Source organism: Ptychodera flava, unplaced genomic scaffold, assembly GCF_041260155.1.
Source record: "Ptychodera flava strain L36383 unplaced genomic scaffold, AS_Pfla_20210202 Scaffold_40__1_contigs__length_1388640_pilon, whole genome shotgun sequence".
NCBI classification, from domain to species: domain Eukaryota; kingdom Metazoa; phylum Hemichordata; class Enteropneusta; family Ptychoderidae; genus Ptychodera; species Ptychodera flava.
The window spans coordinates 956282-980977 of record NW_027248362.1 but is presented as its reverse complement, the minus strand read 5'-3'; the positions used below and the strand labels follow the sequence as shown (position 1 = coordinate 980977).

At 36.5% G+C, this 24696-nt stretch overlaps 1 protein-coding gene across 1 annotated transcript in view; it reads left to right on the top strand.

Moving 5' to 3' along the window:
- LOC139127974 (small G protein signaling modulator 1-like) overlaps nucleotides 1–24392 on the top strand; it is a 270506-nt gene extending 246114 nt beyond the window's left edge. Inside the window, 2 exon segments of the mRNA XM_070693822.1 lie at nucleotides 8315–8482; nucleotides 24121–24392. Of these exon segments, the coding sequence (XP_070549923.1) occupies nucleotides 8315–8482; nucleotides 24121–24209 (257 nt within the window). The 3' untranslated portion in view covers nucleotides 24210–24392.
- Nucleotides 24393–24696: the final 304 nt, after the last annotated feature.

The window sequence follows — 24696 nt, the reverse complement described above, 5'->3', positions numbered from 1 at the left end:
CGTCCCAAACTCCAATAAAGTATACATTTTCTGAAAGCCCTGATATAGAGCTATCCGACCAAGCACAGTACACGGTCATTATTTGCATAAGAGTCACGTGACAAGCGTTTTGCTGAACCTTCCAAAAACCGGTTTTTCCCGCCTTATGCAAACACGCTGCAAGATTTCCGGTTGGAATTTCTTCATTGACAAGCCTTGACAATATCCTTCAAAACCGTATCTGCGATTTTTCCCCGGAGGCTCCATTCAAATTATATGGCGTGATAATGAAATTTTTTTGAATAGCACCATCATCTAACACCTTTAAGAGCGCATTAAAAAGAAACAAAGGCATATAAAGAAAATCCAAGACATGGTTTTGAAGGATATTGTCAAGGCTTGTCAATGAAGAAATTCCAATCGGAAATCTTGCAGCGTGTTTGCATAAGGCGGGAAAAACCGGTTTTTGGAAGGTTCAGCAAAACGCTTGTCACGTGACTCTTATGCAAATAATGACCGTGTTCTGTGCTTGGTCGGATAGCTCTATATCAGGGCTTTCAGAAAATGTATACTTTATTGGGGTTTGGGACGTGTTCAATTGAGAAAAAAATAACAATATGAAAGTGTCTAAAAGGTATGTAGCTACCTTAAGTGCTGTTTACATTCGAATGATAGCACTCATAGCATTAAATTAAAACATCCCCAAGGTTGTAAATACATTTCCTGCCAGCTGGTCTTATGTAAGGGGTGGAACATTTGATATTCCAGAGGGGGGTAGGGGATAAAAGATTGATGAGGTAGCGTTACTTTTTACCAGATCCCTTGTACATTTTTTCCCACTCTTTATTTTTTCCCCACTCTCCCACCTTTTCTTTTTGTCAAGCTTCTCTGGCTAATTTTTTTGTTGACATTTGCTTATGTATGTAGGATCTGCTTGTCCCATTGCTATAGAAGTTGATATGCATGTTCCTAAAGATGACCTCCAGTACCTTAAAAAGTTGCAGACCTTGCTTTTGTCATTCTTGTTTTTCTGGTTTAAATATTTCTTGAATTTACCAGTTCAAACCGAATGTGAGCACACTGTCCTTGACGGTATTTTTAAGGAATTTTTTGTCATTTTTGGTCAAAACTTTATTTTATCAAAACCCCTCGTCTGACAACTTTGATATTTGATATACAGGTTCCTACAGATGACTAAATATGTTATATTGAATATATGACGAAATCTGCAATTTTGTATTTTTGGTGCAATTTTTGCCATTTTTGGTCAAAAAATGTGTTTTTTAAAATCTACTCGTCTGATGCCTTGGATATTTGGTATACAGATTACTAGGGGTTGTCTAAGTGTGATATATTGAAATTTGATCAATCTTCAATTTTTAGCTCACATTTGGTATACCAATGTGAGGTAATCGTATAAGCTGAATCAGTTCATTTGCATGCCATTTGCATGTCTGTATGTATGTATGTATGTATGTATGTCCGTCCACGTCAAAAACAGCTAAAACGCAGCACCTAGTGTCTTAGTATTTGGTTTACAGGATTACCTAGGGATGGAGATGTGAGTTTTGTTCAAATGAACATGTCAGTGCCAAAAATATGCAAATGAGGGGAAAAAGGAAAAACCCTGCAAATTGCTAAAACTCTGTAACTGTTGGTCAGATTGGGTTGAAACTTGGTGTGCAGGTTCATTTAGGCATTCTAAATTAGGTGTTTAAAATTTGGGATGAAATTTGCATGTTTCTATTTTTGGGGTAATTTTTTCAGTTTTTAGTCAAAAAATGTTTTTCTCTGAAACCACTCATCTGATTGCTTTGAAAGTTGGTATACATGTTCCTCAGGATGACCTCAGTCAAAGTGTATACAAATTGAATTGAAATTTTAATATTTGTAATTTTGAGGCAATTTTCCAAATTTTTTGTCAAAACTTTTTTATTGAAAAATTACTAATCTGATAGCTTTGATATTTGGTATACAGGTTCCTAAGGTTGATCAAAATCAGTTTAATGAATATCGTGAAGATATCTTGAATTTGGTATTTTTGCTAAATTTTTTGGTTATTTTTCTCATTTTAAGTAAAATTTCTTCTTCTCTGAAACAGCTAGCCCAATTGCTCTCAAATTTGGATTAGATGTTTGCAAGGGTGTTACCCTCCTAATTGTTGAAATTACGACAAAATTGGAAATATTACTGTTTTGGGGCAATTTTTGTCAATTTAGGGCTCGAAATTTTTTTTAAAAATTCACTTGCCATAGGGCAAGTGAATTTTCAATTTCACTTGTCCGGAAGAAAAATTCACTTGCCCTGAATTTCAGATGATTTAAGGAGTAAATGTGTATGGTTTTATTAATGTCATTGTAAAGAAACAGTAGCTGTAACTTACTGATAAATTTGTGTCCTTATCTTTGTGTCCTTATATCTTATGTAACGTATACATGCACAGTTTTTCAGCCAGTTTTTGCTAGCATGGGGACACAGTGACCCATAGTAGGTCTTAATGGGGACAAATTAAATTTTGGGGGGACATGTAATGTATTTCAACAAAACAACACCGGTACATTGTCATTATGTGTCATCATGACCTTGTACCTTGTGTTAAATAGGCAAGTCAGGTAGGTGCACTAAGGATAAGTATATAATAGGCCACCGGTGTTGTGTCAAATTGTGCACATGTGAAACTTCAGTATCATTTAGTTTACTGCTACCACGTGGTATGTGCATAAACTGCAGGGTTCCCCTAAGTCACCAAAATGATTAGCCAACTCATTAGCCAAATCAAAAATCTTGTAGCCACTTTGAGCAACTTTTAAACAGTTTATGATCTCAAGTGTAGCAACAGCTTTCTCGGCATTCAGGAGTTCCTAATTTTACAAATAAAAAAGATGTTTTGTATGTTGTTCCTGATAGTTTTTACATTAAAGAAATATTTGTTTAGTTTTTATTACATTAATTATCTGGATTGAAATACTTTTTCATTTCTAGTGGTAAACTTTTGCCACAAGAAATAATTAGGTGGCAATTCTAAAAATCAGGTATCACAGATACAGAATACTTCTGCAGCATTGAGTCAGTGTTCACAGTATGACAATTTATCATAATTATACACTACAAGCTCCTTATGTGGTTTTGTTAGCAACACAAATACAAATTTTCCATGCATAAGAAAGCATTCAGTAGCATATCGACAGTGTAGATACAACTATTGTGGTGTTGTGTCATAGTTGTGATCAAGCAGGCTTAAAAGCATCTTCAGCATAAGTATTTTTCTTCAGACAAAAAGGGTCAGGTCAAAATCCTTTAAAACAAGACACAATGATATTGTTCAATTCATTTCCCAATGTTTTAAAGAGTAATAATAGTTTTAATGATAATGATAACATTGTAGCCCAGGAACATTTTCATTTGATATTTTGATATCATCAAGAATGTCTGGTGATGTACACTATTACATCATTAAACTGGAGGAATCTGCAGAAATATTTATGTGATGATTTGAAATGGACATGCTTACTGCAGTAACTGTTGAAAATTTCCCTTTACCATAACTGTTAATAAAATTTAATTAAAACTGACAGTCAAGCTAAATGCCATTAAATTGGAAAGCACCAAGAAATTACCTTTTATCATAAGGTTGTACCTATTAGACCTCCCTAGGTGGTTTCTTTTGAGCCATAATTGTGTACTTAAGGGGTCTTCATTCATGACATCACATAAGATGACCCAGATTTGACCTTTCAGAAAGCCTCAAGTTTTTCTCCTTTTCCCTTGTATTCTGACTCTGTTTGTGAAAGTTTCCTTTGAAATAATGGTTTTTACTATCAAACTGAGTAATTGCAGGCCATATTTTGATTCAAGCAAAGTAGGCAAAACTTGGACTAAAAAGGACGACCGGTACGCGGGACTCACAGAGGGAAAGCCAAGCCTCAGTGTATCAGTGTATTCATGGTCGTTATTACGTCCATGATGTATTGTAGCACGGTCTGTCCATGAGGGACTGAGAGGGACCGTGATTGCAGTATCGAACGGCAACAATGTTTGCTTCATGTATCAGGGAATTTGTAACTTTGTAGAAAGAAGAGTAAAGTGTTTCAATACATTGTAACTTTATAGGAAGGAGGGTAAATTGTTTCAACACCTTACAACATTTTATTGTAAGCTGTAGTTTTCTGTTGAGGAGGCATCGTGACATGATTTCATGAGAAGAAAAAAAACACAAGAGCGTGCAAAGACGTCAATATTTTGCCATTTTGTAACCAAGTAGAACAGAACTATTTTATCGGCCGGCCATATCGAAAGCGGTACACTCAAAGAACTAGAGAGTGGCAGCGCGTACGTACAGTGGCCTCATTGAAATTCACTTGTCAGTCGGGCTGGGAGAATGTTGTTTTCACTTGCCCAGACTCAAAATTCACTTGTCACGGGCGTCGGGCAGCGAGAATTTTCAAGCCCTGAATTTTGGTCAAAAAATCTTAAAATATATATTCTTTTTAAAGCCCCTGGACAGACAGCTTTTATATTTGGTGTACAGATGTCCAGAGATGACAATAGTTAGATATGTGGAAATTGTCCTGAAATATACAAATTTGTATTTTTAAGACAATTTTGTCATTTTTGGTCAAGAAAACTTGTTCTTAAAATTACTTGTCTGATAGCTTTGTAATTTGGTACAAAAGTCCCGAGGGATGTTTATTAGATAAATTTTCTGCTCAAAGTGTTGGGAAACCCCCAAATTTTTATATTTTAGGTAATTTTCTTTTGTGACCTTAAATGACCTACACCAACCCAGGATATGTTGTGAGAGAGTTTTGAAGGCTGTGAACATAATTTTGTCATGTTTAAAATCAATTTGTAGTAAAATTTGATCCAGAAAACAAAGCTGAGGTAAATTTTTTCATTGCAAACCAATTTTTGCAACTTTTGCATGTAAGACACACAAGAACTGATGAGAAATTTGGATTGAGGATAATTACATATGTCGTAATCCCCCACAGTGGAAGGCATTTCACTATCTGTAACTGATTTAAGTGCTGTTTACATTCGAATGATAACACTCATAGCATTAATTAAAACATCCCCAAGGTTGTAAATACATTTCCTACCAGCTGGTCTTATGTAAACATGGTCAACCAAGGGGTGGAACATTTAATATTCCAGAGGGGGTAGGGGATAAAAGATTGATGAGGTAGCGTTACTTTTTACCAGATCCCTTGTACATTTTTTCCCACTCTTTATTTTTTCCCCACTCTCCCACCTTTTCTTTTTGTCAAGCTTCTCTGGCTAATTTTTTTGTTGACATTTGCTTATGTATGTAGGATCTGCTTGTCTCATTGCTATAGAAGTTGATATGCATGTTCCTAAAGATGACCTCCAGTACCTAAGTTGCAGGCCTTATTTGCTTTTGTAATTCTTGTTTTTTAGTCCCCACGGACACCGTCCGGGGGGACTTATAGGTTTAGCCATGGATTAGCATAATTAGTTGTGTTGACTAATTAATTACAGCATGTGTGTATGAGAGATATATGTCCTTGTAATGGAGTGTAAAATAAATAAAGAGTCACAGAGGCTAGGTTAGGTTATATAAATCACTTATTTTATTTATTCCGATCATTCAGAGCATGAAGAAAGAAGAGAAAATGATAGAGAAAACTGTGTGAAATAACTCAGTAATACTTAATGGGTCGCCTGTGGTATAAGGCAGTCCATAGACTCCCATGTATAATAGTTTCTCATCGTATTCATATTGCAAAAAGGATGCAGTGACACAGTTTTTAGTGCCCACTGATAAAGTCGAGGGGGATTATAGATTGGGTCATGTCCGTCCGTGAGTCCATCCGTTCACGCAGATATCTCAGACACTTTGACAAAAATGTCACGTGACCTTGGTGACCTTTGACCTCAAATATACATATATGTCTATAACTCAGTAACCACAAGTGCTAAACCTTTCATATATGGTATGATGGGACACCCTATGACGCCACATATTGTAACTCATTAATTATGCGCATATCTAGTTTTGAGCGAGCCAAATGACCTAGAGGTCTGATTTTTTGGTATATATGGATAACTTTGCAATACAATTTTTTGACGAAGTGTCACGTGACCTTTGACCTCGAATATACATATTTGTCCATAACTCAGTAACCACAAGTGCTACACCCTTCATATTTGGTATGATGGGACACATTATGACGCCACATATTGTTCCTCATTATTTATGTGCATATCTAATTTTGAGTGAGCCAATAGAGCGAGAGGTCTGATTTTTGGTATGTAGGGATAACTTGGCAATACAATTTTTTTGACAAAATGTCACGTGACCTCGGTGACCTTTGACCTCAAATATACATATTTGTCCATAACTCAGTAACCACAAGTACTACACCCTTCATATTTGGTATGATGGGACACCTTAATATGACGCCACATATTGTACCTCATTAATTATGTGCATATCTAGTTTTGAGCGAGCCAATAGAGCTAGAGGTCTGATTTTTGGTATATAGGGATAACTTAGCAATACAATTTTTTAGACAAAATGTCACGTGACCTCAATGACCTTTGACCTCAAATGTACATATTTGTCCATAACTCAGTAACCACAAGTGCTACACCCTCCATATTTGGTATGATGGGACACCTTATGACGCCACATATTGTACCTCATTAATTATGTGCATATCTAGTTTTGAGCGAGCCAATAGAGCTTGATGTATGATTTTTGGTTTATAGGGATAACTTATCAAGACAATATTCTTTACAAAATATCACGTTACCTCGGTGACCTTTGACCTCATGTATACATATTTGTCCATAACGCAGTAACCACAAGTGCTACACCCTTCATATTTGGTATGATGGGACACCTTATGACGCCACATATTGTACCTCATTAATTATGTGCATATCTAGTTTTGAGCGAGCCAATAGAGCTAGATGTATGATTTTTGGTATATAGGGATAGACTATAGGATAGAAATTGTTTGACAAAATGTCATATGACCTCGATAACCTTTTACCTAAAATACACGATTATGTCAATAAATAAGTAACCACAAGTGCTATGTCCTTTATATTTAGTAGGATGGGAGACCTTATGACAACACATGCTTTACCTCATTAATTATGCACATATATAATTGTGGGCAAGCCAATAGAGCTTGAGGTCTGAATTTTGGCATATATATGGATTAATTAGCAATACAATTTTTTTCAAAATGTCACGTGACCTTGATGACCTTTGGCCTTGTTTTCTGCATATATATGCATAACTCAGTAACCAAAAGTTATTTATGCTTCAGTTTTGATAGGATAATAGACCTTAAGATGTCACATCTTGTACCTCATTTATTATGCGCATATGTATTTCTTGGCTGGCCAATACAGCTAGAAGTCTGATCTTTTTCCCCGATTTAGAACCATAACTTAGACATGCCTCTTGTTTCAAATTGGGAACAATGACATAGACCTATGTGTCCATAGATCTGAACATATACACTCCAGTGATGCTTCTTAATGACCACATTTCCCTGCCCCATCAAGACTAATACCCCTATTACAAGTGGGGACTATGTCATTGTCAATGACTTGTCTGGTTTAAATATTTCTTGAATTTACCAATTCAAATCAAATGTGAGCACACTGTCCTTGACGGCATTTTTGTATTTTTGGGTCAATTTTTGCCATGTTTGGTCAAAATATTTGTTTCTCAAAAGTTACTCATCTGATAGCTTTGATATTTGGTATACAGGTTCCTAGGGTTTATCTGAATGTAATATATTGAAATTATGATGAAATATTCAATTTTGTATTTTTGCAGCTAATTTTGCCATTTTTGGTCAGGCCATCCTGAAATGAGCTATTAAATATATCCACCTTCTTCATCAATACATGTGTCACTAAAAGTTATTCTCTACATAACACAGCAGAGCTCTGTCAACTGTTGGGTCACTTGTTTTTTCAAAACTGCTGGTCAGACAGCTTTAATATTTGGTTTACAGGTCCCTAGGGTGACCTTAGTGAGATAATTTCATACAGTCAGGAAATACTTAATTTTGTATCAATGTATATAGTAGCTTCAGGGACTTTGGCCCTATGTTTCTCTACTTAAAATCATTATGGCATATGCAAATGCTTCATTTTGTCTCCATTTGAGCCAATAATAGCTACAACAATCACTACTTATGGAACAAACCATATTTTCCTCTTCTTTCACTGAAAATTGACCCCTGTATGTATCAAGTGGCTGTATCATGTTTGATAGTTACAGTTTGCAGAAAGGACTTTGAACAGAATTTTTGATAATTAAGATTTTACTGGTGTTATTTCTTGACAGAAATGGTGTATGATGATACATTTGCCATTTGGGAGACCATATGGGCTGCAAAACATGTTGCTTCCAGCCACTTTGTCTTATTCATTGCATTAGCTCTGGTAGAATATTATAGAGATATTATCCTGGACAATAATATGGATTTTACAGACATAATTAAATTCTTTAACGGTAAGTGGTGGAATCAAACAATATTTGGCATTACAGTGCACTTTTCTGTAGTCTAGTAATTGTTTTTATCCATGCCCTTACGGAAATTTTTTAACTACATCCAGTCTGCGGTAGATCTACAATAGATTTATTTTAATTGGGCTGTAGATCTATTGCTTCATCTACTTTTCTGCATACTAATTAGGTCTTTAGGTCAGCTGGTAGATTAGATGTAGACGATGATGTAGACAAAAATTAGATGAAACAGAAGATCTACAGCTTCATCTACTAGCTCTTTAGTATGCACAAAAGTAGATGGAGACACCTTGTAGATATACAGTAGATCTGCAGTAGATCACTCAGTTCATGTAAATCAAAAGTAGATGAGATATGGCTTAGACAAAAGAACAAGTAGATTAATTATGCATGGAGATCATTCAAAAGTGTTAAATATCAGAATGCAAGTATGTTAACATATCAATGAATTTTTTGGCATTAAAAATTGACCAATGGCAATGATTTGACGCAGGATATAGGGATCCACATCCCTATGAGTATCACAATATTGGAATTTGGATCAGACCAGCTTTCATCCTATATGCAGTATTACCTGCTGTGTGTAAAGACGATAACTTCATACATGTCTCAACCACACCCTCTCGATGTAATTTGGTGGCAACTTCACAGAAGACCATGTTATCAATTAATGTACCTTTACATAACATGAAATATTTCACACTACCAAAAGCAATCATTCAACAACCGATGAGTGGTATTAAGTTCGAAATAGAGAGTAGTAACACCGTGCCAGCTTACTCAAAATTTTGAAGATAGTTCTAAACTGTTATAACATGACTAAATACAGCTTGAAGCATTTCTGTACATTTCTTAAGCTTTATTCAAAAATTTAGAACTGCAATATTCTACATGTTACACAATCAAATTTATATGGTCGTGGTATTGGAACAGATCAACAAACCTTGCCTACCTCACAGGCCTACCTTGCATTATCAGTTGCACTGCTGCTGTTTGATGCAAACCTATCTCTCAACTCGATGTCATTCACGATCGGAACACTTTCTTTTTTTTTATCTTTTATTAAAATGCCTTATGTTATATATATATGAAAGAAATACAGAATAACAGGAAATTATTACGAGAAAAATTGGGGAAAAAATATATACTTTCAAATCAAATTATTAACTTTCTCGAATATTTCCATTACATTTGCTCTATAATATATTTTCTTCTCTAAGTTGTATCTTAAGGTAAATTCATCTTTAATATAACTTCAATTGGTGTGTTTGTCTGAAATATCCAATATTTATGGATACTCCATTTACCCAGTAAAATCAAAAGTTGCAGGACAAAGTTATAGTCTTTTGAATTGATGTTTTCAAAAGAATCAGCAAAAATTCTATTAAGAGGCGTCCTCGTAGGGTTTCTCCTGTAATATTACAGATAATGTTGTTGACCTTTGTCCAGCACCTTTCAGCGATTTTACAATCTAGAAATCTATGCTCCAAAGAATCTACTTGAAGACAAACTGGACAGTACATGGAATCTTTCAGCTTCCAAAAGTACAAATATTTGTTACACGGAAGTAAACGATTTTGAAGTTTCCATTGGAATGCCCTTAACTTTATCTCATTAGTAATGGTGTACACACATTTCCAAATAATGTAACATTCAGCATCTGTATAACCTGGCATAACTTGAAGATTGTGAAACCATTTTTGAAGTTTGTTACTGGTGTGGATTGAATGTTGCTGTACAAGTTTTGTCTAAGTGTCTTACAAGTCAATTTACTGAGTGATAGTTTTGAATCATTGATAACAACACCATAGTCATCTCAACATTTTTGGCATAAAAACAACTAAATTTGTGAGACCAATCAAGTAATAAGTGTTGAACAGTGTTATGACTGGTGTTTGCACTATACCATGCTTTCAAAACTTTCACATAAAAGTCTGGTAAAATTGACAGAACTTGACTTGGAATCTTACGCCACTCAACAAATTGTTGTAATGAATTCGTCGACTTATCTAACTGAAAAAAGGACCATGGTAAAACAGACCATGTTGCATCTCTACTTTCAACAAGTCTTTTAACCCACATGGCATACATTGCTTTTATCTGAAATTGTACATTAACATGCTTTAGACCGCCATAGTTGTATTCTCCTTGGAGAACCCTATTTAAAATTCTCCTTTTACCCTTAACAAAATTATCAATAAGAATCTGAATTTTACAGCAAATATCGTCAGGGATACCAATGACAGATGACAAGTATGCAATTTTTGACAATACTAAAGATTTTGTGACGAGAATTTTACCATATAAAGTAAGATGGCGTCTTTTCCATGACGCTAGTAAGTTTTCAATGGCAGTTATTTTATCTGTCCAGTTCAGTCTCTTACACCTATTAGTGCAATATCCGAGGTATAATGATATTCAAATATGCAGATTACCTTAATGAGCATTGTTTCGGTATTAAAATTCTATGCTAATGACCCTTAATCAATGTGGAATATTCATGTACCTCGGATCTTGCATTGTATATCTTACACAACTCATCATCGTGCCCAAAGTAAACACCAAGTGTTTTGACAGGATCCTTGGTCCAGCAGATGTCACCCACTTTCTGTGAACACTTTCTGTGCATATAACAATTGATGTGGCTAAAAAGATGTTTCCAAGATGTACCCCTTTTCCTGCCAGACAGTATAACTTTCCCATCAGCCAAGTCAGTAAAAAGCGGTATTGAGCCAAAACATGACGTATTTTCACCCACTTGGCTTGGTCTGTTATAGCATCTTTAGTCCAAAAAAATCAAGTTTACAGTATTTATGTTTTTAACAACTTTCAAATGTACAGTATTATGTTAAAATACACCATATGGAATATGTTGTGTTTCATTAATTTTAACCATATTCTCTTGGTGAAATATGGACTTGGCAGGAAAAGGGGTACAGATGAGGAAAATGCGCTTGAAAAATAAGTTTTGTCGAAGTAACAGGAGCGGTGAACTGGCTTCTCTCTCCGATGCAGGACTGTGTGACTGAGCCGTTAATAACATGGCGCCTTTTGTTTGCACATGCGCACAAGGTCAATTTTCAAAGTTGACCCGGAAGTTGAAATGTGTTTAGGTCATTTGCTTTCTACAAATGCGACAGACGTTGGGAGATCTGAAGTACATGAACTCTTTATAAAAATGCTACGGAATACATCATCCAGGTGAAGAAATTACTTCTGAGCAGTACTGGTAATTTTTAGTACTTTGTGCCCTGTGGGCACAAGGTACTAATGTGATGGCGCGGCCCAATATGGCCAACATAGTGGGCCGTATGCTGTGGACGCAGGTATCTCAGAAACGCTTCAGTAACTTTTTCTGAAATTTGGTCTGGTGGTCACTTGGGCATGTATCTCAAACGGTCTTTTTTCTTTTTTTGATTGAATCATTTTAAAGTCACTTTTTTAGCTTTTTTCTGAAAACCACTATTTTCAATTTTTCCTCAAAACCACTGATTTGATTATTGTGATGTTTGGCATGGGTGTTCGTATAGTTGAAATGCCGTCAGAAATGTTCAAAATTTGGTGATACATGCCTTGCATTATTTTTAAACAATATTTTTATCAATTTTTAGTACTTTGTGCCCTGTGGGCACAAGGTACTAATGTGATGGCGCGGCCCAATACGGCCAACATAGTGGGCCGTATGCTGTGGACGCAGGTATCTCAGAAACGCTTCAGTAACTTTTTCTGAAATTTGGTCTGGTGGTCACTTGGGCATGTATCTCAAACGGTCTTTTTTCTTTTTTTGATTGAATCATTTTAAAGTCACTTTTTTAGCTTTTTTCTGAAAACCACTATTTTCACTTTTTCCTCAAAACCACTGATTTGATTATTGTGATGTTTGGCATGGGTGTTCGTATAGTTGAAATACCGTCAGAAATGTTCAAAATTTGGTGATACATGCCTTACATTATTTTTAAACAATATTTTTATCCATTTTATTTTATATTTACTTGATTTTGCCTCACTTTCGCTAAAGCTACCGTCTGCGCATGCGCACAACTGTAGGACAAAATCTGAGTTGAAGAATCGAAACGGACGCCATCTTGTTTCTCGGTATGGGCACATTTTTTACAAATGTGAACGTTTCACTGTGTAGTTCAACATGTTCTGTAGTTATGAAGTTGACAGTGATGCACTTTTGCAGCTGTCGTGTATTTTTTGGTACGAAAGGCGCCTTTGATCGACTGAAGAATGATGGCCTCCGTAGGCGATAAACACCGGTACTGGCAGGCATATCAGTTCTACTGAGGAAGTAATCCACTGGCCCGTATAGGTCAGGGGCTCACTTAGGGGAGAACCACTTGATTTCTGGGGGGGGGGTATGGAGGATTTCGAGGAAAAAAAATTGTCACCAGGTAAAATAAAAGACAAAAATTAAGCCTGTAATGGCTTGAGAAAAAAATATTCTCATAACAGACAGAAATAAAAAAGGAATTGTCACAATGCTGTTGAAATGAGCAAAATTTAGGAAACTTCATTCTCATGTATTCTTTGCTGGCATGCTGCCAAAGGCATGCAAATGTTTTTACCACAAGTAATTCTTATGTGTTTTTTTTCCAGCACTTATGATATAAGCATTCACTACTGTACACCTCGGTGCACTTGATGTTTTCCTTCCCTTTTCTGACCCAAGAAATCATGTTTCAGGATTTCTGTTGCAATATCTCAATGGTATAGGCAATATCTAGATGGGACTATTTGACTTCTCTAAATCGTGAAAATTTAAAACACAAGATAGGAGTCAATAAACTAGTGTTAAAACCAATACATTATTCTCTCAATATAAATATGTTAGAAAGATTACAAGTTGACAATGAAATTGAGGAACAACAAATATAATGAAATACAATGTGTGAGCCTTGTTTCTCTGACCACAAAAGATAACATCTCCCCTGAGAACTTAAAAGGAATTGACTGTTTTAAAGAAAAGCAGGTATAGTACTGATCACAGTTGATTTGCCAAAAAAGTGTTCTATAATTTAAAGTTGTATATATAATAGACTTTCCATTTGTTTGTCATTTGTTGGAATGTAAAATGAATAAATAAAAACATCCTGTGATATGTGAAACACTGGCTTAAATTTGAAAAATTGCTCTGCTACTCCATTTGAAAAAAAAAATTGATGCAGGTCTGACTGTAGAAATAAAAAAATGCTGTCTCTCTAACAAAAAAAAGTTCCCATACCCACTTCCTGCATACCCCCCCCCGAAATCAAATGGGTCTCCCCTTAATATGCGCATGCGCACATAACAAGTTATGTTTCTCGGTCAGTTGCGAATTTTGACGTTTTAGGTTGGTTTTAGCGTATATTTGATTGCTGTCATGTATTTTTTGGCACGAACCGCTCCTTCGATAGACTGAAGAATGATGGCCTCCGTAGTCCCCAGTACAGGTATATAATGGGTCCAATCTACGTACTCTGCACCAGGTTTGCGCCAGGCGCATAGTCAAGAAAAGGCACTCTGCGCCAGGGGTTTACACCAGGCAGCTGCGCCACCCTTTGCACCATGCAGTCTGTGCCATGTTGCACTCTCGGGCATCATCGGTACGGTCCTTTTTGCGCCAGGCAATCTGCGCCTCTTTTCTCTTTGATGGGGTCGAAGTGTAGGATGAGTGAGTCGAGCGAAAGAGATGGGAAAACGAACTCGCAAAAAAAATGCAAATAAAATACGTCACTTGGTACGTCTAACAGGAGCGTAAGATCGGCCACTTTTCTCTTTGGCGGGGTCGAAGTGTAGGATGAGTGAGTCGAGCGAAAGAGATGGGAAAACGAACTAGCAAAAAAAATGCAAATAAAATACGTCACTTGGTACGTCTAACAGGAACGTACGATGAAGTGTAGGATGAGTGAGTCGAGCGAAAGAGATGGGAAAATGAACTAGCAAAAAAAATGCAAATAAAATACGTCACTTGGTACGTCTAACAGGTACGATCGGCCGATCGGCGACTGCCGATGCCCTTGAAACTCGAAACAACACTGTCGATTAACCACATAATTCCGATCAATAACCCGATAAGTCCTAAAACAATGTGATAGAGTGACCGTGGTGGAAACTTTTTGAGTCGGACCACAGTGTGTGGGGTAGAGTAGCGTGGTCGACCTATAGCTTATTTACCCAAGAATCGTTTCCGGGTCAGGCTTTGCACAGGAAAGGGTTAGCTGTGAATAAAGTACGTCACCTCAAACGCGGAACCCCTGCACTGTTGTAATTGTCTCTATTTTTAATTTTTTATTCTTATGTTAACTAAATAGTTTCGCTTGTAACTTAATGCTTATCTTGCGTCTTTTGCTGACTGTCCGACGACAATTCTTTCTTCCACACTCGACGATTCGCTCATGTTTTTTGTCTTGTCTGAGAGGTATGTAAGGGTGCCAGAAATCGACAAGTGCGGAGCCAAAGTGAGGGCCAGCACAATCAAAGTGCGAGCGAATGTGAGGGCTTGAAGTGAGGGCTCTCACAATCGAAGTGCGAGCGAATGTGAGGGCTTGAAGTGAGGGCTCTCACAATCGAAGTGCGAGCGAATGTGAGGGCTTGAAGTGAGGGGCGCTTTGAACCGATCAAAGTCGGGCTCAGACATACGAAAAATGAGAGTCAAAGTCGTTTTCAACGTTGAATAAAAACTTACTATCTCCAGAACACAGTCGCGGCGCGGCATAGCTCTGTGAACAGTTGAACGGCTGAGCGCGGAACGAGTACACATGACCTGCGTACAGATCATGACCCATTACTTCACTTCCGTCTTTTTCGTTAACCTTTTCGTGTTTTTAGTCATTGCATTTCAAATATCACAGATATCCTTTTTATTATTAATACATGCAACTCAAGCGAGCGATACTTCTTCTGGTACCATTGTACGACTATAGCGCGGCTGATACATGTGACTTCAGTCAAACCAGTTCACGACCTGGGCACGTGACTCAGATACTGTTTATCCGACATGGCGTCGTATGCGGAGTTTTGTCGGAGAATTTCGTTCGAAGAAGAGGAAACTTTTTTGAAGAAATTTTAGAGTGGCTAGTTCATCAGATAAAGTAAGATCATGGGAAAATGTATTTTTGGAGACTTGTCTCGTTCTCTATGATTGATTTTTTGAGGATAAAAAAAATTCAATAGCTACGAAAACTGAGAAATCAGACAACAGCAAATGACAAATTCTTTTTTACGTTTGTACTGACAGTATGCTTTTTATTTTCTCTGTACACAAAGTTTGATAATGATTTCAAAAGATCAATTGCATCAGAATATCAGGGGTCATGAATGCTTGTAACCTTTACATTTTGTTAACAATGATGGATATTTTACCGCAATAAAGAATGCCATTTTGGTCAACGAGCCCTTGAATATTGTTCACTGAATCAATCTCAGTCATTGTCAATTATATTGTCACAGAAATCATAGCTATCTCTGTGTAGTCAGCGATTGACCAGTCATTAGATAGAAATTTCACTGTCTCCTTTGTTTCATACTATATATTCAGAAAGCTCTGCGACCTTGCATCACATTTATACGTTGTTTGTCTGTAGCGGAAATGATTGTGCCGTCTCTGGCTCTGAAACTTTTAAGCCAACGACTTGATGATTAGAACAAGCAATCTATCGGCGAGCAACACATCGCGACCGAATCACTTGCTGTAAAACGAATATGCATCACCGTCCTATGCATGCATCGTGTATCAGCCTTGAGATAAACATAAACTCTGTGACAGGCATGTAGGATGTCAAAGACATTTTATGCATTTACGTTTACAACAACCTAGACTTAGTCGATTGTGAGAAAGGTGGTGTTGAAACATATTTCAACTGAACGCAGTGGCTATTTCCCAGTAAAATACGTGACTTTCACTCTCTCTCTCTCTCTCTCTCTCTCTCTCTCTCTCTCTCTCTTGTGTAAATATCGGGTGTGATCTCTCAGCGTACCGTCATTCTAATTTGTGTTAGATGGAAATGATCATTGCAGTTTAATCTTGAAATTGGCCAAATGTCATAACTAGACAATTAATTATTGTCATGGTCTGGAGCAAGTTATCAGCTTGTATAAAAGTCGGAAGTTTTTGCTTCCGAAGGGGCGCACGCGTAAAATACTGAACATGTAACTAAAACTCACCGTTGAAAATTTTAAGACTTTCAAAATTAAGCCTGTTGTACTGTCAACAATAAATAAGACAGAGCAATACTGCCGACCTCAAAGATTCCGCGTATTTTTTCAAGATGATATGCAAGATGATATGCTAATATTTCAGGGCGTTGACAGACCTTGTAGGCCTAATATTGCAAGGCGTTAACGTACCTTGTCACACACGTAGTACCTCTCCCTGAGCCCTTGTCAGATATTTGCATTCAACAGTTAAAACCTATTTGGTAGCCCTTTTTTGAATAAAGCGACTCCGCAAAGGGCGGGGTTAAAAGTGTTTGCATACAATACGGTCAAGAAGTGACCGTTCATACAACGAATGAACGGGAAAAAGTTAAGTTAATTACAGCCGTCGTTTAGTAAAGTCCTTTGATTAACCGCATACCAACAAAAGTGCGGTCCATACTCTGTGGACAGACCTTTAAGTAGCCTTCTCCCGCACTCTGTTTTCAGCGTTTGATGGCAAACTCGGGAAACTGAACACAGATATTTCATTATGATGTTTCTGGAACCCGAGACTGTCACTTTTTACTGTCAATGTTAGATTCGTGTCTTTCCTCTATTTTTAATGTTTTTCCTACAGCAGAGTCGTGTCTCAACCTAACAGCGATGGGGCCTACTTTTTTCAGCTTGATGTCGTTGATGTTCCGACAAGGTCCAAGTGCGGTATATGCATGGACGTAAGCTTATTTGTCAATTGCACAATCCATGGTTCTAAAATTACATATCCCCATGACCGTTTGCAAAGAATGATGGAATAAGTGTAACTCGAAAATGATGACCATTTCTGTAATTTCAAGACCACGACTGTATTGTCAATTATTGTTACTTCAACTTTGAGTTTCTAGATGGTTTCTTTACGGTCAAACGAGTTTTCGGAATACATGTATTCGTTGCACCATAAAAATCAGAGATTGTTTTGTGTATTGCTCTCTTCTACATAGATCACAGGTCAGCAGTTTATTTCTCTATAAAAATCTTACGTAAGCAAATAGTCGTTGCCAGTTTATAACTCGTAACTACAATTTTTGCCGCTCCGCTCCGGGGGTAAATTACGGCATTGTGACGGTGTCGGCTAAGTGCCGCCATTAACACGTATCGGCAGGGAAAAAAAGTAGTTAAATTTGTGTCGATGTCGGGATGTTCGATCACAAACGTATATGGAGGCAGTTTCGAACAAAACAATTTGAATGTGTGAAACATGCCAAAACAAAGAATGTTGTCTTATAAATATGACCCTCAAAATTTTGAATCATAGACAGAGACTTTTGTATCAGTAGGCGGGGCGTGAGGATTTTGTCGCACGCTTATTGGTTGGTGTAGTGTGAATGTCGTCAGAGTAAACACATGTGCGATCCAGCAGCAAGGTCGTTGTGTTTGCACAGAGTGTACCGTGCAGACCGTACATTGATTCATTCATTGATCATAAGTAACAGAATAAACTTGGACGATACTTTCATTATAGTAAAATGGTTGGTTTTACGGAGACTTAGATTGCATTTTGCGTTGAGTTGTAAACTTGAACATTGTTTCTGAAGACAGTGTACTTTAACTTGCCAACCACAATCTGAACGATCGCGATCTCTGTTGTTGGGGAGAGGGACCCCAGGAGAGGGACTGTGTTCAAGCACGGTCCCTCCATGGTTCAAGTTTATGAAAATAGTTTGAGGTTTTCTCGAAAATATTTAAACGGAAAACCATAGACCTTCCGTTTTTAAGGTCTATGGGAAAACTCGCCTCAAAGATAAAAATTTGGGTGGATTTCGCAAAGCAAAATTTGACTTTCGTTGTTTCAAAAGCTTATGCAATGTCTCGCTGGCAACCTCCTGCCGCAAAGCTACAGCCGCGCGGCTGGCCGATATTCGCACAGCTGAAATGTAACCCGGCAACATCATCGGAAAAATCAAGCTCAAAATATTGCATGTGAAGTACTAGTTGAATATTGTAACTCACATCGCTGCGATTTATTTTCAACTAAACATCAATATTTTGAAAGTTTATTCCCAAGCTGACCAGTAAAATGGTTCACGTAACACGTAACACACTCTGTGTACAACTCTGAGTACAAGTTTCATGCAAAAATGGCGCAGATTGCCTGGCGCAAAAGGACCGTACCGATGAACCCCGAGAGTTCAACATGGCGCAGACTGCATGGTGCAAAGGGTGGCGCAGCTGCCTGGTGCAAACCCCTGGCGCAGAGTGCCTTTTCTTGACTATGCGCCTGGCGCAAACCTGGCGCAGAGTACGTAGATTGGACCCATTATATACCTGTACCTCACAGGTTTAATCAGGGCAGCTAAACGTGATTTTTACAATGGTATGTTGAATAATTGCTCAAACGATTTTTGGAAAGTTTTCAAACATCTCGTTCCACGCTCTCAATCACAGAATCCTACATTTCTTATCAGAGAAGGTAATGAAATTTCTGACAATAAAGACATTGCTGACACTTTTAACAACTTTTTCACAAATGTAGCTTCAGAATACATAAAACAAGCAAACAACAACGATGACCTTCTCAACAAATTGACAAATTTTATAACAAAACACCTTCCCGATGATGCAAAATTCAATATACCATTGCTAAAAGACTCAGACATTTTGAAATATCTTATGAATTTAAATTGTAACAAATCCACTGGTTTAGACGGCATCAGTTCAAAATTTTTGAAAATTGGCGCAGGTCAAATCACACCGAGTCTCACAGCTCTTTTTAATTATGTAATCACAACAAGTACTTTTCCAAGTCAATGGAAGTCAGCTAAAGTAACTCCTCTGTTCAAAAAGGGTATCAAAGATAACATCTCAAACTACAGACCTATTTCAGTCCTTCCTGTTCTGTCAAAATTGTTAGAAAGACATGTACATAGTCATTTTTAGCTCCCATAGCCATATGTATATATGGCAATGGAAGCTATTCTTATAGGCTAGGAAAATGTCTGTATGTCTGTATGTCTGTATGTCTGTATGTCTGGCCGTCAACATCAAAAACTCCAAAACCGCTGCACATTTCATCTTGATATTTGGTGTGTACATGGATGATGGGCTGTAGATGAGATTTTGTTCAAATGAAGTTGTCATTGCCAAAAATATGCAAATTAGTGCCAAAAAAGGCGTTTTTGGTAAAAAATCTCCTTCTTCATAACCGCTGGTCAGACAGCTTTGATATTTGGTATACAGGTCCCTAGCGATAACCCAACTTTGATTTGTTCAAATTGTGATGAAATATGCAAATCTGTATTTTTAAGGAATGTTTTTGTCATTTTTGGTCAAAAATTTATTTCATCAAAACCGCTTGTCTGACAGCTTTGATATTTGGTATACAGGTCCCTAGGGATAGCCCAACTTTGATTTGTTCAAATTGTAATGAAATAAGCAAATCTGTATTTTTAAAGAATTTTTTTGTCATTTTTGGTCAAAAATTTATTTCATCAAAACCGCTTGTCTGACAGCTTTGATATTTGGTATACAGGTCCCTAGGGATAGCCCAACTTGGATTTGTTCAAATTGTAATGAAATAAGCCAATCTGTATTTTTAAGGAATTTTTTTGTCATTTTTGGTCAAAAATTTATTTCATCAAAACCGCTCGTCTGACAGCTTTGATATTTGGTATACAGGTCCCTAGGGATAGCCCAACTTGGATTTGTTCAAATTGTAATGAAATAAGCCAATCTGTATTTTTAAGGAATTTTTTTGTCATTTTTGGTCAAAAATTTATTTCATCAAAACCGCTCGTCTGACAGCTTTGATATTTGGTATACAGGTTCCTACAGATAAACTAAATATGATATACAGAATATATGATGAAATCTGCAATTTTGTATTTTTGGTGCAATTTTTGCCATTTTTGGTCAAAAAATGTGTTTCTCAAAAACTACTTGTCTGATGCCTTGATATTTGGTATACAGGTTCCTGGGGGTTCAATTGTCTTAGTGTGATATAGTGAAATTTGATGAAATCTTCAATTTTTGTATTTTTGGGTCAGTTTTTGCCGTTTTTGGTCAAAATATTTGTTTCTCAAAAGTTACTCATGTGATAGCTTTGATATTTGGTATACATTTTTATACATAATTATGATGAAATCATCAATTTTGTATTTTTGCAGCTAATTTTGCCATTTTAGGTCAGGCCATCCTGAAATGAGCTATCAAAGATCTCAACCTTCTTCATCAATACATATGTCACAAAACGTTGCTCTCTTCATAACACAGCAGAGCTCTGTCGACCATTGGGTCGTTTGTTAGCTCCCATAGCCATATGTATATATGTTTACAAGTTTACATTTTATCGAAAATCTCAATAGCCACTGAGCAGATTAGATGAAAAATTAGCATGTAAGTACTTTGGGCTGACCTGAAATGATTGTGCACATCTTGGGTCAGTATCTTGGACTTGCTATTTTTCATGAATTTTTTGTAATTTTCTCCCATTTTTGGTCAAAAAATCTTCTTCTCTGAAACCACAAGTCTGATTGATTTGAAACTTGGTATGGAAGTGCATAGGAGTGACTTTCTCAAATCTGGGCAAATCGTGGTGAAATTTGCATATTTGCATTTTTTGGCTATTTTTTTTCATTTTTGATCAAAAATTTTTTTTAACTCTGAAACCACACGTCCGATTGAGTTGAAACTTAGTGTAGAGGTTTTTACGGGTGACGTCAGTAAGATTTGATCAAATTCTGGTGAAATTTGTATAATTTTATTTTATTGGGGGAATTGTTTCTATTTGTGATAAAAAAATCTTTTAGCTTGATTTTAGCTTGTTTTGATAACTATATGGGAGCGACCAGTGACATTGTCACTATTTTTACAATTTTCTTTCATTGCACAATTTACTGTCAGATAAACAATCCGGTTTTCGTACGTTCCACTCTTGTCAAACAGCTTTGACTAACATTACCAACTCATGGTACCAGGCAATCGATAGTGGAAATCTAATAGGTGTTTTACTCGTTGATTTTAGAAAAGCCTTTGACCTAGTTCATCATGGTACTTTACTTAAGAAACTCAGACTTTATGGTTGTTCAGAGCAGACAATGGGCTTTTTCACTTCATACCTCGCAAACAGAACTCAGTTGGTGTCCTTTAATGGAACCCTGAGTGATTCTCTTCCTGTCAGTACAGGTGTACCGCAGGGATCTATTTTAGGGCCCTGTTGTTCCTACTTTTTATAAATGACCTCCCTCTGGCTTCTGAAAATTCTGATATGTATATGTATGCTGATGACACAGCAGCTCAGGTGATCAGTCCCAAAATTAACGAAATTGAAACCAAGCTGAGCAGAGATATGAATCTGATCACACGCTGGTGCGATCAAAATAGCATGTGTGTTAATTCACAGAAAACTAAGGTTATTGTCATTGGTACAACGCAGAAAAAAGCCAGAACGAAAAATCACATCAATGTTATGTGTGGCAATGATCAGCTCGATTGTGTAACCCATGAAAAATTGTTGGGTGTAACCATTGACGACACCCTAAATTGGGAAAAGCAAGTAAATTCAGTTTGTAGTAAGGTAGCCTTTAAATTGCTGCATCTAAAACGTATTCGTCCCTTTTTAACTCAGAGAGCTAAGATGATTTTACAATTGTTTTATTTTACCCCATTTTGACTATTGTTCTAACATATGGGGTCATTGTTCCAACAAACTTTTATTTTGTGTTGAAAGACTACAGAAAGCTGTAGCCAGAGTACTTTTAGACTCAGATTTTAGCACTCCTAGTCGTAATTTATTCGACGTTTTAAACTGGTTACCATTTAGAGAAAAGATTGTTTTTAATGAATCAGTCTTGATGTACACAGTCCAAAATAATTTGGCTCCTAATTATTTGAATGTTTTTAGAAGTGTCCAGAACGTCCACAGTCGTAGTACAAGATCTGTAGACAGAAATGAATTATATATTCCAAGACACAGAACTCAAATTTTTAAGAGGAGTTTTACGTATAGCGGTGTCAAAATATGGAATAGTTTACCAGCAGATGTCAAATTTTGCTCTACTCTTCACTCTTTTAAAACGAAATGTAAGTCTCATCTTTTTGGCAAAATGTAATTTTTGAGCCATTTTTGGAGTTTTTTTATATTTTGTCGTCTGTTTCTTGATGTCTTAATGTTTTGTTTTTCTCTGTTCTGTTTTTTTATATTTTTTTTAATGTACATATTGTATATTTCTTGCATCTCGACACTGTGTGAGAAGAGCCTTCGGCTCAACAGTCTATCGAGTTTAAATAAAGTCTAATACTAATAATAATAATAATAATAAAAATTACTGAGACAAGGATACACAACAGAAAGACTCGTTAGGACTTTCAAAAAGTTCTATGGTCGATATGACGACATTGTGGCCAAATATGACACCTCGGTCACACAAATGATTAACGACAGCATTCCCGGCTTTGACTTATTACAGTGATTCATATCCTGTATCTTTTCATACAATATTTAGACAATTTTGGGACCAATCCTGACGGGTGTAGCATGCTAGCAGGGTACGCTTACCCATTCCGGACACCTGGTACCACCACTAATTATCAGTGGTTCAGGATGGTCCTACTTAAATTTGTAAATCACAATTGTCCCATGGACCTGGTAATATATTACCTTGAATGGAAATGATTATTGGACCAGTTTAATGTCATATTGCTTATTTAAATTTTTGTGCCAAATATCTTATTTTCATGAAAATATCTTTTGCAAGTATAGCACTTACTTTATATATTTACTCAGTGTAACTCACATGCATGCATGTATGCATGTACTTGATATGTCAATTTTGATCAAATGGGAGCAGAGTATCATTAAAATTAAGTTTAGATAAGGCCAAAAAAAAAAGAAATGTTTCTGGTCAGGTCTTTCTCTAAAAAATGGTGCGGCGATGCGCCTTTTATTTTTTATTTTTTTCCCACAAGGGAGGGAGGAGGGTCAGTTTTATAGTTCATGCAGTCACTGATCATGCCCCCCAAAGAATTTTCTCTTTCTCTTCAGCCATTTTGGTTTGGTGTCAGCCACGGCCGCCGGCCACAAACAGAAAAAAAATGGTGATGCGCTGTTGTTCAAGTGATGCGCGCGCTGACCAGAAACATTTTTTCGCTTTTTTTAGCCTAACAAAAAATGATAGTATTTTCAAGATTTACTTTGTTACTTGGCTAACAGGTATTAGCTGTTGTCATTGTCACTCTTTTATTAACCCTTTGATCACCTCAATTTTTTTCACCTTTATAAAATATTGCCCAGTCAATTTTTATTTCAGATTTTTCTCAAAAATTTGATAAAAACTGTAGCCAATGAAATGTGATGTCATTTGGTCCAAAATAACAAAAAACAACAAAAATTCATACAAATTGGTAAAATGTTGCTCAAAAATTTTTGATCGGAAAAAATACAGCATTCAAAGGGTTAAATGCATTACCTTACTTCAATATCATGAATTCTTCTTTTATTATTGATACAGAAATGGCGGAGCGACATGATGCTAAGGCAGTGTTGAAAATTGCAAGAGACTTGGTGTTCAAGCTGCAAAACCTTATAGAGAACAAGTAGCAAAGCACCAATACAACAAGAACATATCTATTGAAACAAACAACCAGGTTCACTTGGATTTTCAGCATTCAGTTGAATATGGTTGCAAATTATGTGGTATTGTGAGTTTCTGTAGTAATTATTGTATGCATTTCATTGTTTGTGTCAAAGGTCATCTATGTATGTGACACTGGTCTAGATTGAATATAAATAGCGATATATGATAGTTTGCTGCAGAGAAGCTGATAAATATTAAAGAAGAGAAATTATTTAGTATACTTACTTAAAATCATGTGGTGTGATAGGCAAAGTACATGTTGAAAATCAAAAGATTATACTGTCAAAAATGATATATAAACATTCAATTATGTGTAGGATTAAACTATATAAAACTTAATGTTATGTCAAAAATCCCTTAATATATGTCAAGATGTAAATGAATTACGAAAGTTATAGGATTATTTGACTAGCTTGTGCAAATAATGTTACACTTGATTGAGAACTGGAC